Source organism: Xyrauchen texanus, chromosome 32 (genome assembly GCF_025860055.1).
Source record: "Xyrauchen texanus isolate HMW12.3.18 chromosome 32, RBS_HiC_50CHRs, whole genome shotgun sequence".
In the NCBI taxonomy this organism is placed as follows: domain Eukaryota; kingdom Metazoa; phylum Chordata; class Actinopteri; order Cypriniformes; family Catostomidae; genus Xyrauchen; species Xyrauchen texanus.
Genome location: NC_068307.1, coordinates 21,414,949 through 21,434,313, shown reverse-complemented (window position 1 = coordinate 21,434,313; position 19,365 = coordinate 21,414,949). Strand labels below are relative to the sequence as shown.

The 19,365-nt window shown below is 36.2% G+C and overlaps 1 protein-coding gene across 3 annotated transcripts in view; it reads right to left on the bottom strand.

Moving 5' to 3' along the window:
- LOC127626358 (AT-rich interactive domain-containing protein 3A-like) overlaps window positions 1-19,365 on the bottom strand; it is a 64,178-nt gene that overhangs the window by 7,365 nt on the left and 37,448 nt on the right. For all 3 annotated transcript variants that reach the window (XM_052102092.1, XM_052102093.1, XM_052102094.1), the window contains exons 4-7: window positions 8,280-8,352; window positions 4,688-4,871; window positions 3,071-3,318; window positions 1,343-1,609 (exon numbers count right to left, since the gene is read on the bottom strand). In XM_052102092.1, coding sequence (XP_051958052.1) covers window positions 1,343-1,609; window positions 3,071-3,318; window positions 4,688-4,871; window positions 8,280-8,352 — 772 coding nt within the window. The remainder of the gene's footprint in view (window positions 1-1,342; window positions 1,610-3,070; window positions 3,319-4,687; window positions 4,872-8,279; window positions 8,353-19,365) is intronic.

The following is a 19,365-nucleotide window of genomic DNA, read 5'->3' as shown; positions in this document are numbered from 1 at the left end:
CTAATGACAACTCCTTTATGCCAACATACTTGAATGTTAATACATCGCAACTCACAGATTTCTGTTTTTGATTACATCTAATCAGTGCAATGTTAAACATTGTATTTCCTCATTCACTAGAGTAGCATTCAGTAAGAACAGTACAAGTACTTTTGCCTGCAGTGGGATAGTGAGTGTAATGACTCATTATAGAGACGACTGCTGACAGCTCACTGGAGAACTACTGATCAATAAAGTTGCCAGTAATTCAGTTTGGCTGTGGTAATATTTCCACACCCATTCGAATCAAAAGTGTGAATGATAATGTGAGAGGGGGCTGGACAATCTACACTGAGTTCATTTCATAACTCAGGAACCTAATGTTGGATGTACCATAGACATGTTTCCCTGAAATATCAAAGATTTTACAAAAAGTGTTTTTTGTTCTCAGATCAATGTTTATGGGAAAGAAAGTAAGACTGTAAATTTGGAGGAGGCAACGTTTTAAAATCTTTTGACTGCATCAATGATAACAGAAAATGTATTTTACCCACAAAAACAGCATCAGCTAGTATTTCCCTAGTTTGATGATTTTTTTTTTAAATGACATGCAGCTATATAGACAGCAGGGGGACAAATTATGATTTAGTACCAATGGGGCCCAAAAGTCTTTATTTTAAATGTACATGAATTATCTGTATTTCTTTGGCATGTTTTATTTTCTATATTTCCCTTTTGAAGGCAGCATGCACTTGAGCTGTCTTGAACTCCACATGTTTGTGCAAAATCTGATGATCCACATTATTAAGATTGAAGTTTTTTTTTTATACATTTAGCAGAAGCTTTTATGTAAAGGAGTGGTTCTCAAACATTTTTTTATGAAACTTAAAAAACAAATTAAATATTATATATATATAATATTGAAAATGAAATTTTCTTATAAAATCTTAATTTGTGTCCAGCTGAAGAAAGTCAGTCATTCACATCTGGGATGGCATATGGGGGAGTAAATGATGAGAGAATTTTCATTTTTGGGTGAACTATCCCTTTAACCAACCCCCACTAATTGCACTTACTATATATATATATATATATATATATATATAGTGAGACAAATGTGACAGATAAAAAAAATTACCAATATGTGAAAACAAAAATCTGCATTATTAATGGACAAGGCTTATGGCACATTTTTGAAAATGGTCAAAGATCAGCCTGGCTGACATATTAATCTTTCACTACACAGAACATTATAAAGCAAAAGATAAAGGACACAGTTATAATAATAATATAAAAATAACCAAGTATCAACTAATATATGACTTTCACTAGTCTGCAGCCCAGTGTGTTACAGTGTCAGTACCTTGATTGTTGATGCGTATGTTCATGGGGATCTGTGCTGTCATGGCCAGCAGGTTGTGCTGCAAGGCTCTCTGCATGAGTCGCTGGTGTTCCTGCAGTGGCAGTGCAATCCTCTTCTCCGGTGGTTCCCCCGACTCCAACTTCTCCTGCAGCTGCTCTAGTGCAGCTAACTGTGCGATGGTGGCTGCCTGTGCAGCCGCAGCCTGGGCCGCAGCTACTGAGTGACTGGCTAGAGACACAGGCAGACGAGCCTGAACTCCATTGTCATCTACATCAATAACAGGACAAACAGAATACATTATAAGGAATGTTCTAGGTAATCGTACTAGAGTGTTTTAAAGTGTTAGTTCACCCAAAAATGAAAATGCTATCATCATTTACTCACCCTCATGCCATCTAAGATGTGTATGACTTTATTTCAATCTGCAGAACACAAACAAAGATAAAAAAAAATAAATCTCAGCTCTAAGTCCGTACAATGCAAGTGAATGGTGATCAGGCACTTTAAAGCTCCAAATAGGAGACAAAGTCAACATAAAAAGTCATCCATAAGACTCCAGTGGTATATAAATGTCTTCTGAAGCAATCCAGTTGGTTTTAGTGAGAACAGACCAAAATATAACCCATTTTTCACCGTACATCTTGATGTTGCAGTCTCTAGGCACGATCATGATTTAAAGCTTGATTACACTTCCTAGTGCATGCAGAGCGCGCTAGATGGCACTATAGGATGTGTAATCGAGCTTGAAATCATGATCGCCAAGGAGACTGCTGATTTCAAGATGTACAGTGAAAAAGAAGTTACATTTTGGTGTGTTCTGACCCAATACCAACTGGATCGCTTCAGTATACATTGATTGTTACACTGGAGTTGTACGGATTACTTTAATGATGAACGTATCTGATTTTTGGAGCTTCAAAAAGGCCTGATCACCATTCACTTGCATTGAATGGACATACAGAGTGGAGATAAAAAAATCTTTGCTTGTGTTCTGCAGAAGAAAGCCATACACATCTGGGATGGCATGACGGTGAGTAAATGATGAGAGATTTTTTCATTTTTGGGTGAACAATCCCTTAAAGCAGAAATGTGAAGCTTGTATTTCAGTTAAAGCACTTAAATGAAATAAGTATAAAACCAAAGAGCTCTGAAGTTGACCAAATCTTTTTTTTACGCTTAACCGATGTAATTCCTGTGGGCGAAGTTTGCTCCATGTAAAACATATATGTTTATGTTTATTCTTGTGCTATCCAATCACCCTATAGACTTCCATTTTAAGTTTACTATTGTAACACATCTATATCTATTGTTTATGTTATCTTCTGTTATATCTACTGGCATTGTTCAAACTGCCAATGTTAAAATACTACCTCCTATTCCAAATCAGTATGTACAGACAACTATAAGTAAGCCATAGGTTTATTCCCTATATATTCCTTAAAATAAAGCACATCATACAACAACATGACAGCCCATCACAGCCACAATGTGAAATAAAAATGTAAAGAATTTGCCAACAGGTCAAAAGAATTGTGTTTCTGAAACTTTAAATGAAGTTAAATGTGGTCCTATTCCCTACACATGGGGTAAACAAATCTGCAGCAAGCATAACCAAAATTATCATAGCGTTTCAACCATGTAATAATTTAAATTTAAAGTACAGTAGAGTCAGACAGGTAAGTGAGGGAGAGAAAATGGGATTGAGACATGAACCAGGCCAAGTCTTACCCTTTTTAAATTTCTGTAAGGATGAGAGAGAGGTTCCGTTGCTGGGCAGAGTGATGCCCATATGTGGCAAAGAGAGTTTGGGAGAGGACAGCATGGTAGGCGTTCCGTTGGGCGAGTAGGTGAAGAGCGAGCTACCGAATCCCTGCCTGCGTCCCTCACGCCGGTTACTGTCAATGGCCACTTGGAGCTCATTGGGATTGCTGAGGCTTCTCTTGTCACATTCATAAAGATACAGATACTTCATATATCTGCAGAGGGGTGGGACATTAAGACGACAAGATTATGCTAACATTTCCAAATAACTAATTATTTACTTTGATGCTTTTGTTTAGGGGTGTGCTTGATCAGTGGGTTTACTCAAACTAGTTGGGCTGAAGGAAACCCTGTATAATTAGGATGATTTAGGAGTCATTTCATTGAACATAAAGTCTATAACTGGCCTACAGTCCATAGAGATCTACTTTGAAATTGAGTTTGTGAATCTGTATGAGGTAAACTTAAAAGGAATATCCTGGGTTCAATCCAAGTTACGCTTAAACAACTTTACAGCTCAAATAATACATGAGTTTTAACAGAAGAATGAATGTAAGTGATTATAATAAGATTATAAGCTTTGCATTTCTGCCTTTAAACTCTCAAAAAAATTGGCTCCATTCACTTCCAATGTAAGTGCCTCACTGTTACCTCAATTTTTGCTTTTTTTAGAGGAAAGGAGGGACAACTCCTGACCCCTGCTTATGCTCTGTCCAACAGTCTTTGAACAGGCTCCCGTTTTGTTGCATGTACTGTTGTGCGTTGCCTGTACAGCTGGAGAAATGCTTACTCTCCCCTGCTGGATTCGCACAAACATGAAAGTAGTAATTGAAAGCTTGATTTGCTCCGCTGGTATGGAAATTGTGGAATATGCATATGGTCAGGATGCATGATTTACTGCATTAATGTTTTTGAACATATCATTTTTTATATCATTAAAATCGCAGTGAATAAACCATTTAAATCGACAGCATTAATAAAAAGACTACATAACATTTACATGGCATTTTACATTTAGTCATTTAGCAGATGCGTTTATCCAAAGCGACTTACAAATGAGGAACATAGCAAGCAATTTGTCATACAAAGTTCAACAACATCTACAGTGTTGTACTGCAAAGCTCTCAAGGTAATGTCATCAGGCTAGAACAGCAGGTAGAGCTGCATGTCCTCTGCGTAGCAGTGGTAGGAAAAGCCATGCATCTCAATTATCGGTCCGAGTGATGTTGTGTATATAGAGGAGCTAGACATTATAGCACAAAACTATCACAGTTCACAAAAAAATGTGTATGTATAAGTTCACAACGGATAAATTGCAAGACAGTGATTGATTAAAGCATAGTACACTAAAACCCTCTCCGAGAATTTGCACCTCGAAAATATGCCAATACAAATCAACCCCAGTAATTAACTAGTCGGTTGTTAGACAACTTGCAGATCATCCTACCATCCCTAGACTAATGCCAGATTTCTTTTTTAATTAAATACATATTGATTCCAGGAGATCATATCTGACCCATTTTCAGCTCTGCAATGTACCCAAGTCAGTGTGTACATACTGTGCTTAGGTTGGTGTGTACATACTGTGTTCTGAGAGTGAAGGCAGCACTGGTGATGGAGGTCGGCAGGTTCAGCCCTTTCGTGATCTCCCTCCACAACTTTTTATTTATGACTTCCACCAGCCCCCCCTTCTCAGTCACCAGCTGGTATAGCATGTAAAGATCCAGCACCTGCTTGGCCATGATGGGGATCCTGTTCACTGGTGTCCCTGCACAAAAAAAAAGCAGCTGCGTTAGCTGTCCGCCTGAGCGGTTTGCATACATTTTTTAAATGCTATAAATAAAATAAAGGCTTATATGAGTTTAATTTGGATAAATATCTGTGGTTTCAGCTCTTCTTTAGGCAACAGAGTGAGGTTGGTGTGTACAGCTGTGCTGCAATGGGGAGGAACTTATATAGCGGAAACAGCGATGCTACTAACTTACCTACATTTTTTAGTATGGCAATAGCTCAGCTATTTTCAAAACAGTTTAAGCCGTCCAGTAACAAGCTACTTTGACACTAAATCTAATTTATTGCAAGCACAGCTTTAAAGCTGAGTAAACCACTGAAATAATCACTTGTTTGTGAGTGCATTTTCCATTTACCTTTTTCATTTGTAACCAGTAGCACCTAATAAACATGATAAAATAACAATTCTAGAGCAAATAGTTTTCCTAAAAATGTTTGGCAACAGAGTTGAAGTAATCCTTCACAATTCCTGACATTTATTCATAGAAAACATTCCCTTTCTTAGGTCAGTTAGGATCAGTACTTTATTTTAAGAATGTGAAATGTCAGAATAATAGCAGAGAGAAGGATTTATTTCAGCTTTTATTTCTTTCATTACATTCCCTGTGGGTTAGAAGTTTACATACTCTTTGTTAATATTTGGTATCATTGACTTTAAATTGTTTAACTTGTGTCAAATATTTTGGGTAGCCTTTCACAAGCTTGTCATAAGTTGCTGGAATTTTGGACCATTCCTACAGACAGAACTGGTGTCAAGTTTGTAGGCCTACTTGTTCGCACATGCTTTTTCAGTTCTGCCCACAACTTTACTATCATATTGAAGTCAAGGCTTTGTGACGGCCACTCCAGTATCTTGACTTTGTTGTCCTTAAGCCATTTTGCCATAATTTTGGAGGTATGCTTGGTCATTTGGAAGACACATTTGTGACCGACCTTTAACTTCCTGGCTGATGTCTTGAGATGTTGCTTCAATATATCCACATAACATTCCTTCTTCGTGATGCCATCTATTATGTGAAGCTGCGCATGATGGCTGCGTGGTCCCATGGTGTTTATACTTAAGAACTATTGTTTGTACAGATGAAAATGGTACCTTCAGGTCTTTGGAAATTGCTCTCAATGATGAACCAGACTTGTGGAGGTCCACAATTTTGTTTCTGAGGTCTTGGCTGATTTATTTTGATATTCCCATGATGTCAAGCAATGAGGCACTGAGTTTGAAGGTATGCCTTAAAATACATCCACATCCTATCAGAAGCTAAATGGCAAATTGTCTAAAGGCACATTTTTCTGTAACTTGACACATTTTTCTGTAATTTTCCAAGCTGCTTAAAAAGGCACAGTTAACAGTGTATGTAAACTTCTGATCCACTGGAATTGTGATAAAGTCCATTAAAAGTGAAACAATCTGTCTGTAAAATAATTGTTGGAAAAATGACTTGAGTCATGCACAAAGTAGATGTCCTAAATGGCTTTCGAAAACTATTGTTTACTAATATTAAAACAGTGGAGTGGTTAATAAATGAGTTAATGACTTCAACCCAAGTGTATGTAAATTTCTGACTTCAACTGTAGGTGTACAATGGGACTAAGTTGTGAAATCTTTAATAATACCAAGCTATGGAAAGTCAGAATTTCTCTCACAATTTGGCATGCCAAATTCCCAATGTGCTTTTAAGTCCTCGTGGTAGCGTAGTGATTCGCCTCAATCCGGGTGGCGGAAGACGAATCCCATCTACCTCCACGTCTGAGACCATCAACCTGCGCATCTTATCACGTGGCTTGTTGAGCGCGTTGCCACGGAGACATAGAGCGTGAAGCTTCCCCCATCCACCGTGGCATCCAATCCCATCTCACCACGCGCCCCACTGAGAACGAACCACATTATAGCGACTATGAGGAGGTCACCCCATGTGACTACCTTCCCTAGCAACCGGGCCAATTTGGTTGCTTAGAAGACCTGGCTGGAGTCACTCAGCACACCCTGGTATTCGAACTAGCGAACTAGGGGTGGTAGCCAGCGTCTTCACCACTGAGCTGGGTTATTCATGGTTTGAGACATTACATACTATATTATAGGATGCTCCCTTGCTCCCTATTTAGTGAATAACTTAACCCTCAGTATGCTGTCTGTCAATATACAGCCTCTGAAAGCTAAATTTTCCAGCTTTTGGATGAACCCATTAATTCTCAATGTGATAATGGACTGTAAATATAGGATTTAGAAGGAAAAAACAAAGCTAAAGTACACATTAGTGTACATTCCGTTAAGCGGTGTATCGTTTTGCAATAAATTCCTCAAATTTTTTAATTGGCATATCGGATGAAACTAGAGAATCTAATCTTTTGACTCAAACAGGTTTCAATGTAAAAACATAATTAGTTTCTTACCAGATGTAGTTTTGTTGGCATTACTCCCAAAGACAAACTCCGCTGTGATTGGCAACATGTTGTTTTGTTACAGGAAAGTTTAACCCTTTACTAAGAGCGCAGAGTCTTCTAAACTGAGACCAGTCAGTTTAAATAAATTTAAAGTAAGCGTTGCTTACAGCGAAGCCAAAATACAATGTCCACGCATGGTTACTTGGGGTCGCACAATGAAATATATAGTCTAATTATATTTTACATATATACAACTTTAAATATAATATGGAAAAAATACATAATATAATGTTTATTTACTGTTTTCGACTATAGATTGTTTTTGTGTCAGATAAATACTGCTCTGACAGAAAAAAATAAATAATTAAAGCAATACATTTAAAGAGATATTAACCCCCCCCCAAAAAAAGAAATAAATAGGTGATATTGCCCAACGGCACAAATAGCTTCAATGTATTTAGCAACTATTTATTAGTATAAAAGTAGCAGTCAACTACTTTAAGCTGCATAAACTGTTGTTTAACTACTTTAAATTAGCCTATAGCTTGTTGCTTGAAAAGTTTAAGTTTTTCAAACTAGCTTCCCCAGCACTGCAGCTGTTTTTATTTACAGCACAAATTCATAATACATTTCTTTGCCAGGTTATTAATTTATTAACTAGGAGAGCGGCTAACAGGTGGTGAAGAGTATTTTCATTGGCGAGCGATGGCCAGTGCAGCATTTTTGAGTACATGTACATGACAACACATGCTCCAACAGCTCCAAGGCCAGATCGTGACAGACATGTGTTCACACTCCCACGTTTATAAACATACACATAAGCATGTACAAGCTACTGCCCTGCTGTAGCATGATATAAACAGTGGACACTGCAGCTGTGAGTTATTGTTCCATATAAAAATACAAATACACAAACACTGTTGTGATGGGAAAGATAAGTCGAGTGTTGGTTCATTTGTAAGAGGTCAGGATCATAAAGAGTGCAATGGTTTGGAAAATCTACCTCTTTTCTGCATAAAGCTGAACAGATCATCCAGGAACTCCTTCCTCTTTGGGTCATTGTCCAGTTCATAGAGCTGCACATAGAAAAAGAAACAAATAGACAAAAAGCTTAATCTGCAACTGTGGTGTATTTTTGGGCAGTTGGTTGCAATTTTTCCTACTCAAATTTAAAAGCTCTGATTATTATAAACAATGTTAAAAAAATAATTACATACAGGTTTGGAACGACATGATTACATAAATGAGGGGATTAACATTATTTACCGGAAATAAATGAGGCCCAAAAACTTTGTAACCATGTATTTCGGATTTTATTCACTCCATCTCCCTTCAAAAAGTCTTATTTTATTGCACTAGATGGCAGAAAGTATTAGAAAAAAAATTTCATCCATCACAAAATGCAATCTGAAATGTGCTCTAACGCATTCCAGCCCTAACATATGTGCTCGTCCAAAGACATTGTCTAATTTTCAGTTCATGCACCACCCCCATTGTTTCATTGAATGTCTCGTCCTCTGAGTGGACTAGAAGCTCAGTCTGTGTCATTACATCCTCCTCTTTGCAATTATTTTATCATCCATAATTGATAGCATATATTTCCGGTGATTTGTTTAGCATGATTTTCCTGCTGGTCCACATAATTTGTTCTGGACATCTAAGATATAACATTGGATTATTCACACAAGCAAGCTCACAAATAAGTGAAAATGGCTTATTTAGTAGAAAACAGCCAATTGATTTCTTACAGACATTATATTTCACGTTGTGATTCTTCTAAAAATCTTTCGAACTGTGGCATTAGGGCAACATGATAAACTGTAGAGTCGCATTCCTGAGAATCCTTAATTTGATTCGACTTGTCTATTTAAATGCTATTTGAAAGACTTTTATTTTCATATTTATATTTCTAGCCCATGACCTCTAGGTGCCGTTTATTTGCGACAGATGCCTTCAGGCCTTATTTTGTTATTTTATGTAACTACTGCAGAAGTGATAATCTATGGTTTTCTATGAAAAGTTCAGATTCTAAGCTTTCAAACGATTCCACATGCCTGACTTGTGCATTCAGAGACTTGAACATTTTAAGCGTAATTTTTTCCGCAACATAGCAACTTCACAGAGCTGAAGAACTTTAAAGCAATGCATGAAAATTTGTACAGTATATAATAAAGAGAACTCAAAGCAGTAAGCGAGTATTCCATTCCAAACATTTCATGTATATGTAGCACAGATGGAACACTATATTGACCAATCAGCATTCAGGATTGAAACCATTTTCATATTAACCATTAATGATAACATTAAAGAATGAAATATAAAATAGGATATTATAAATTATTTAGCAAATTACTAGTTTAAACTAAAACCATTTTAACACTCTGTATTCATTACAAACATGTGGACACCTAAAATATCTTAGTAATAGCAGGTGTCACGTCATGGGCCAATAGGTCACGCCATTTAATCACGCACAACCGGAATAACCGTAATGGTAGCTGAGCAATGGGGAGTGATAATAGTCTCATTCTTTCTCAAAGGAAGCTTCTTTCCCTCCCTTCTTGTTGTCTTCCTCTCTTCCTGAGCTCTCATTATCCGCACAGAGATCTCTTACAGTCTTCTATCAGCGAACTGGGCAGGGGTAGTGGCTGAGTGGGTACAGAAGTAGCGCTGAGGGCCAGCACAAGGTTAATTACAGGATGTATGCGTTTTTGAGGACTGCCATGCTATAAATCTCTCAAATGTCTCCGGTCTTTTCTTTCCATTTTCTGTAAGGTCCTCAGGCTACCCCCCACCCCTCCCTCCATTTTTAACCCACTATTCCACTGTCCGTGTCCCTTTTTTGGGACTATTGACACTTCATTACTCCTCGCCATTAAAGGCCTTCTGAAAATAGCCTCACAGAATGCATAAGGTTATAGGAATTTAAAGATTCTGGATACGATTACACATAATGATTATTTTAGTACTTTAGTGCCTCAAAAATTATAATAGTCCTCCAATGGCCATTGCGATGAAACAGCACTTTTAATGGTTTGAGCACGTTTGCATTGAGAGAGCAGTGTTGATGCGAGACAGGTGTTATTAACACCTGCAACTCCAAGTGGTGCCAGTCACGAGAGAGAACCAGAAGAGATCTCCAGCGCGCATCTGATCATATCTGTACCACTATAAAGCAAGCAGCTTTTATCATTTTATGAAAGGAGGATCTTGTGTATTTTTTATATGTATTGAAAATTGTAATCCTGCTAGTAATCCCAATTCTTACCAAATTCAACTGTAATCTGTATACGTTTTTATGGATTATTTATTACGTTTTTTTTTATGTAACTGTAATGGATTAGAGTTACACTTTTTTTGTATCCTGAATATGCAACGCCGTTACAAATATTCTGTTACTCCCCAAACCTGGATATGACACACTGTTAGTAGTGTTCCATCTACATTTGTGGAAGATAACAGAGTTGTTCATGCAATGGAATTTTTTTTCAGTGTCTAAACTGAATAATAAATGGTTCTCGATCCCCAACCCTAGTAATGCTGCAAAGCACTCAAGTCAAGTTTATTATATATATATATATATATATATATATATAAAAAAAAATCAAACAGGTTACTTTATGTAGCATAGCAGTGCCTGTTAAATAAAGAAACAAACATACTGAGCTGGCAGAGAAAATGTATAACCTCTTGGCAAAAGGTTAAAAAGGAACCTTTTGTCCCAAATTCTGCTGATACGCCCTGAGCCCCCTCCCTTACTTCCTTGGAAACACATCGGTTTATCTGTTTGAAGCTGATGGGAGGGAGAGCAATCTGACATTAACCTCAAATGTATGGTGGTGTAATGTACCAGAAAAGTACTGCTCACTATAACATCACAGACAAACAGAGGTGGTTGTATGTTAATGTTTAACTGGAGCAGATTTTAAGCTCCAAAATAATTTTTTTTGTTTTTGCTGTTTTTAGGGTTGTTAGTCGATAATCTTTTTTAAATTGCGATTAAATCGCATAATTTTTCATAGTTAATCGTGATTAAACGGAGATTTTGAAAGTACTATAAATTATATATATATAATTTGCACGCGCACGCACGCACACACACACTTTCCTGTCAAAAAGCACTTATTTCCTTCTCAGGAACAAAAACAAAACATGTAACAATAATGCTTTATTAACTTTTTCCAATCAGTATATTGCCTTCCACAGTATAAAGATAGAAATGCACTAAAATATCACCAATGTACGTGTTTTATATGATGTTGGATAAAATTTGTGGTAAATTTAAATTATCTATATACATTGCTAAAGACAAAAGGAAATATTTTAAAGGATGTCCCGTTCACTGATTACAATACAATGGTAGTTGATAAGTGAAATAATAAAAAAAAAAAAGGACCAAAAAGTTCCATAAAAGTAGTCTATGCAACTTGTGAATCATATTCCAAGTCTTCTGAAAGTGTCCGATAGGTTGCGGTAAGGAACATGCAAAGAAAAAAACAAAAAGTAAGTTATTTTACAGGACAGCCATGGTGGAAGATTCCACAGTAAAATATCTTTGATTTCAGGTTTATTTCACCAAAATGTATTGTATGCCTGGATTGTATTGTAACCCAGATGAAGGCTCTTTAGCACAACATGTCGGTGGAAGTTTTGTTAAATGTTGCTGAGCAGCCCAATTATTTTTAATTAAGCTTTTAACTATACACCATACCTCACTTGAGTGCCCTTGATTTGTTCTTTTCATATTGTAAGCCTTTCAAAAGACTTGGAATATAGTGCTTGAGTCATAGGGACTACATTTCTAATAACCTTGTGGTGCTTTATGTTTTTTGGAGCTTATCTCTCATTATATTGAAAGTGCTGTATAAACAATGTTAAAAAAATAATCAGAAATAATAATTACATACAGGTTTGGAACGACATGATTAAATGATGGGATTAACATTATTTACCAGAAATAAATGAGGCCCGAATGAGGGTAGGGTGGTTGCTAACCATAAAAACACATAAGAACAGTATTGATCAGAGATGGCTGTTGAAGCTCACTTCATTTGAATGGTGGGTTTGCCTTAGTTGATTCTGGTTTCTGAGAAAAACTGGAGGGTCACACCCTCCCTAACCAAACCACGCCCTCCCAGAAACACCTGCAGGGAATGACAAAAAGGATCTAGCAAACCTGAAACTCTGAACTCTGCTTTAATTATTCAAATTATTTATTATTTTAAACCATACTGAAAAATTGTGGGGGCTGTAGTCAAATTTCTAAGTTTCAAATGCACTCAATAGATGGAATAAAAAAATAAAATAAGAAAAAAAAAAAAAAAGGCTGAAAAAAGGAAATCAGGAAATCTTTATTTACAGGAAATCAAGTTGGTGTACAACAATTATAAACCATTCTCTTAATTACCCTTTTTTTCATTTTGACATGATCGGTTTAGAAATAAACCCACAGTGTTTGTTTAATGTACTACAGTAAATCCTTTTATCAAATCAGTGTCAGACAAGACTCAAAATGTATGTCTGCAGTCACAGAAACGGCAGAAATATTGTTTGAACAGGCACTGAGAGGCATCTCAAATTTGAGACGTTTGGTCAGAGAGAAATAAAGAAAGCAAAAGGAAGAGAATATCTGCTCTGTATCAAGTTACATCAGTATTGCAACAGCTCCAGTCATTTAGATATGCAACCTGAACCCTGACTACTTCCTGCAGCACGTGTGGCCTATCCATCCATATAAATTTGCTAGTGGATAAAAATGTAACTTCTGACCCCAGACTTGTCCACCAGCCTCCTTTGTTATATCACAATGTGAGGAGGTGTATTTTAGAGTATCTTTGTGTATTTAAAAGCTATGTAAATTGCTGGATACTGAATACCACGCACATCAAAGATGAGGAAACACATTCAAAAGATGAAAATGCTCCACATTTTCAGCTGCCTTGGTGCCATTGCGAATGGCTTTATTGATAAAAAAAAACAACAAGGGTATAACATGAAACTACTGAATTACAGTCAACTAAGTATAAAAAGAAGAATATTGAGATATATACAAATAAGTCGTCTATGAGTCTCGTGAGAGCAACTAAATTACACAACCCACAATGCTTCATGAGAGTGGGCGGTCCCTGCTAAGCTCTTTGGCCATAACTTCCACTTCCTTGGCAAAAGACACTTCTCTGATCTGCAGACCTCTCTACAGTATTATGGGTAGTTAAGTTCTTCACCAGAAATTTGGCTATTAACATTTTTTTTTAATTAAATGAAAATCTCAGTGAGAGTGACAGAGAGAGAGAGAAAGACATGGTTATACAAGTGCTAGTCGAAGCTTTTCAGCCATCTTTGTTTACATTCCATTGCTTGTAGGGCTGTCTGGCTCAGCGTCTAGAACCTTAAACCCCAATCTGACATCAGCTCACAAGCAACAGCAGCAAGGCCTTGAAATCATCTAGGCAGCTATAAACTACTTCCCTTAACAGCGATTCCTATCTAGGATTGGAATGAGTCATCTGTGCAATTAAAGCGATTTGATTTTCAGGACACCTAAGGGAAATGTCTGTCTGAAGCAAAATATGGACACATGATGTCATGTCAACAGAAATAAGACAAAGTGCTTTCGTGTAGACTGACAGTACATCTACCTATTCAACTTTGACCCTTTAAAGACTTTATTTCCCAGACAAATGTGATGAAACAGCTGAGTGATAACAGGTCAGTGTCAAAAACAAATCATTGAATTAAGCAAATAAGGCACTGATGTGTGTTTACATCAGAAGCTACAAGAACTTAATTTGTTTAAACAAAGAGTGGAACATGGAGAAACATCCAACTGGTCAAACTATAAAAACAAAGTGATAAAAAAATAATTTGTAAGAGTGTGCAGCAATTCAACAACAGATCCAACTATAAAACTGATATGAAAATAATGTACAATTCTATGTTATTAGCAAGATCATACAGAAATTTATTAACTTCTCAAACTATAAAAGTGATGATACTATATAGCAAATTGTCGGGGGGGGGTTGACTAGTTATTTCAAATAGTCAACCTCCCACTTACACTTTCGAGAACGTTTAAGGTTACTTGGTGCTATTTTAGAGCATTTTTGTCTTTATACTGCAGAAGGCTTTGTTTGGAAAATGTTCATATAGCATTGTAATTTTTCAATATAAAAAGGAAATAACTGCATTTTTTTATGAAAAGAAGTTTATACAGAGCAAAATTTCAGCACTTTCAAAATCTTGTTCTGTGAAAAATGATGCGATTAATTGTGATTAAACTATTTTATCGAGTGCATAGCAATTCAGAAAGTGCATGAAAAGGGTGATCTTTGAATCTTGTTGGATAGGTTGAGGAAACAGTGGATCAGACCAGCTACTAATACACATATGAAGGGATAAATTAGTGTCTAAACTCTACTTCAGCACAGTCATGCCCCTCAATCTGCAGTGCACAAATCAATGTTTAATGTTAAAACCACTAAATGGAGACTGACTGTAGAAGGTGTGTTGAATTTTTAAAGAGCTCTTTCCTTTACTGTCCATCTGGGCTCCATTTGCCCTGCTGTTCATGTTTACAGACACATCAAAGTATACTTCTGCTTTTCTCCACCTCAGGAAATTTGCGTTAGAGGAAGGAGTGTGTATTTTTAGTGCTGCAAAAGAAATATTTTTTCCCCTTCATACAGTATATGATATTACCATATCCTTTTCATATAGAATGACTTGTATCCAGTTAGTTATATGACAACATTAACTGAAAGTAAACAAAATTAACCAGATGCAAGAATATTACAAATAATATAAAAGCAAAACACAATGGACTCAAAATGCTTAAATTTGTTTTTTAAACAGCAAAGAAAAAACACAAATGTTCAAGTTACATTTTCTAAACATAAAATGAATAAACAATTCCTCTGCTAAGTAATACAGTTCATTAGTCTTACAGTAGGCTGTAAGACTAACAACAAAATCTGCGATCACATGTGCGTCGAACGTGGCTCAGAAAATAATCTCTAAATTTGATATAATCAAAACAAATTCTATGTAGTTTAAAAAGAAAAAGTTCATGGACATGTTATTTGTGATCAACATGAAGAATTTTGGTTAAAACTAAAATGAATGTATGACTTCAATAGTTCATTTTAAATGGTCCTGCGGTGTGACAAATTAATTTCCAAAGTATAAATATTTCATGTATTCTCCCACTTAATATAGTGCATAAAGGTTTAATGCATTATAATTATACAATTATTATCGTATAATTCCAGTTTAAACCTTGTGCCTCAATAAAAAAAAATTAAAAAAAAAAGTTACTCAGAGGTCCTTAGAGGACATAAAATTCTGTCCATGTCAGAAACTGCCATAACATTTTATATATTAATATTATTTTGTACTTTCAATGGAGGTAATATTGTTTTTTTTTTTTAGCCAATATCAGTCATGATCATAACTACCAAATATTCATTCATTTTCAAGATTTTAACCCTTTAAAAATGGTAGTTTGTATACATAATGCCACTGTTGTTTTTTATGAAAAAACAAACATGAATTATTTTCCATATAATATATGCTAAATAATTTTTTGGGATTATCACAGTCTGGGATATATCAATGATTAGCAACAACATTGCACAAAATATTATAATGCATCAAAATCAGTGTCCGATAACACACACACACACACACACACACACACACACACACACACACACACACACACACACACACACACTTAGAGGAATAAATTTCCATGTAAAAAAAAAAACTGCCATAAAAAAATATTATATATTAATATTGTTTTCCACTTTCACGGAGTTCGAATTTTTTTAGCCAATATCAGTCATGATCATAACTACCAATTATTCATTTTCAGGATTTTAACCCTTTAAATGCCAGTTTGTTTACATAATGCCACTGTTGTCACAAAAAAAACACACTCTGACATCCATACCAACACACCCACACAATATTAACTGCATCATTCATTCAAATGGCCTGCAGTGCTCTATAATACAGCAAACAAAAAAAAAAATAGGAAAAAAAGCATGCATTTGCTCCATAGGCCGAACATGAGAAAAATGCCATCATCTGGTGGAAAATATAAAAAATGTAATATAATACATGATTTTGTGCTTTAATGGGACTAGAATAAAATATTGCAGTTTAACTGGGTTTTAACGGGGACATTTTTGTCCTGAAGGTCCTGAGTGTAACTATTTTGTGTACACAGTTTACACATTATAGATGTATTTTAGAAACTGAGGTTGAAATCTCAAAATTCCCCCAAAAATACACACCTTTGACAAAATTTATGCCATTGGCATTAACTCAGACAAAATCATAGAAAAATAAAAATGAAAGACAGAAATGTCCCGTTGGTTGCACAAGGGTTAACTGAAAAATATTGGCTAAGTTATGAAAAGGCTACAAAACAAGTTTTTTGATGTCACAATAGGCAGTGTTTTCAGGAAGAGGAAGTTACATCAAAGCACCCAGAGAGCGGGTACGCTTATACACATACATATATCTACCTTTATGAAACAGACTTATCTTTTGGAGATCTTGTTTTCAAGCAGACGGCTTGAAACCCTCAGCACCAGCACATCAACATACACGGAGAGTTAAATTTGCATGGGGACAAAAATCTGCAGCAACACACTCATTCTTAATTTACCTAAAAATTCTGTTGTCAGGGACTGACAGCAACATTCACTTTCACTGAGTGGAATAAAAAGATGCAATTAAAGTGAAGGTGGGGGCAAATCAAATCATGCCCAATTAATTAAAACCACAACCTTGGCACATCCGCATGGTGTTAATGATTACATGTCATTTTTGATACCAGTGATTAAATCTGTTTCTTTGTTGAAACTATATGGCAGGAACAGATAATTATACCAGAGACATTTGGCAGAGCGCCTTTTGTGAGATTAATTAATATCTGCATCAAACAAAACAAGAAAAAATCAGAGATTTTAATTTTGGCCACCTCCCAGTTGTTTCGGGTGTGAAGCAGCTGTCAGTCTTTTGACACTTGAGGTGTAATACCTGGGAAAGGGAAGATTTTTAGTTTGAAGCAATGAAAGGAGTTTTATTAGTGGAAATGGGCCAGAGTTCAGTTTGGAAAGCTTCCAGCTGCGGCGGCTGATAAAGACTTTGGCGGGTGTTTTTTGTGGGTTTTTTTTTGCTAAGGTTCAGATTATCGCTTTCCCTCAGGCACATTCCTCATTGCCTCAACCCACCTGCTCAAAATAAACCCACTGGCTTTAACCCAAGTACGGTAGCGCTCGCTCTCCCACAAACATAACAGATAGAGAAAAGATTTGTGGGAAGTTATTGGTGGGTGTGCTTTTGTGTTCTACTTTTCTGGAGGGGGTTGGGGGGGAAGTATACATTATACAACAATTTAAGTGCCACCCAATGATTGTGTAACATCACCTCAACGTACAGAGTGTACTGCACAGTTCGATTATGTAACTGCCCACAATATTCACATATTCTGGCAACTGCTTGATATGAAGATCCTGCTTCAAACTGAACGCCCCGATAGCATTTCCGTTCCCCACCAACCAACAGTCGTAAACACTTGTGAATGCTTCAATCAGCACATCACATGCCCAACATACACAAATTACATGACTGTTCAAGCATGGTACAAAATGTCCAAATCAAACATGATCCTTGAAAGTGCACGGAGTGAAGAAATCAGTACTTTTGGGGGGAAAAAAAGATGTTTTTTTGAGAAAAAAGAAATATTGTGATCAGTTTAGATATCACACAGAAAAACTTTGTTTTCAAATGTACATCTTGCCATTGCAGTCTCTCGGCACGATCATGATTTCAAGCTCTATTCCAATTCCTATAGTGCTTGACTCATGCGCAGAAAGTGTAATCGAGCTTGAAATCATGATGTCAAAGAGATTTATATGAGATCATGAGACTGCTGATGTCAAGATTTATAGTGAAAAAAAGTTGTTCCGTTCTCACTCAAAACTGATTATATCGCTTCAGAAGACATGGTTTTAAACACTGGATAGATATGGATTATCCTTATACTGCCTTAAATGTGCTTTTTGAAGTTTGAAAGTTTGGTCACCATTCACTTGCAAAAAAACAAACTGTGAACTATTGGGTGAACTATTCCTTTTATCTCATTTAATGAGATTAATTGACAAAACAACCTTAATCCATTTAGGCATCAGGCAAAGTCAAAATAAGATCTTAATCAGAGATGAACCACTTCTATTAAAATGAGAGAACTTAGAATGGTCAACGGATGTAGAAAAAGAAGTCCCACCTTACTGGTAAGAGACAAATCACCTTTTAGATACAGACATCGTATGTCAGTCAACTTGAGTACATGCATGCTAATCCAGCCAGTTAAATTGATTTTTTTTAGCATGATCTGAGCTAAAGAAGCACAATTTGTGATATAATCATTGTTGGATTTAACTGTTGATTTTAAATTTAAGTTCTTTGATTGTAATCTTGACCAACCGTTTTTCTCCATTCAAGTAGATAAGAGCTATACGTTTATGCAGCTTGTTTACATTCCAGTCTGCCCAGGAGCATTCCAAAGATGGCCAATGAGTGGTCTGACTTGCCTTGGAAGGGACTTTGTCTAAATGCAACAGTGGTAAGTTTAGCATAATTAAACACCTAAAAAGACTTGAAACTCTCTATTCGAAATTCATGAAGACAAATCCACATTTATCCTGTGTGGGATTGTTGTATTTCAATCACATCATAACAAGCTACAGCCTGGACTTATTATGGGCTAAACCACAGCTCATCTACTGCTTTCCCATGAATATGGCTCAGTTTTTACGTCAAAGCCTGCAAAGTCATACGGAGGTGAGAAGCAACTTGTATATGTAACCCCCACCCCAAACATTTTTTCTAAAAAAACTAGACTCGGCATCAAATTATAATTTTTTTTTATATCCTTCCTTGTGACAAAATCACAACAAATCGTTATGCATTTACTGTGTAATAAACTGCTCTATTAAGAGGTATTTGGACCAATGAGATTTAATTGTGAACTTCATTTCCCAGTTATAGACACCAAGTAACTGACAAAATGTCTTGCA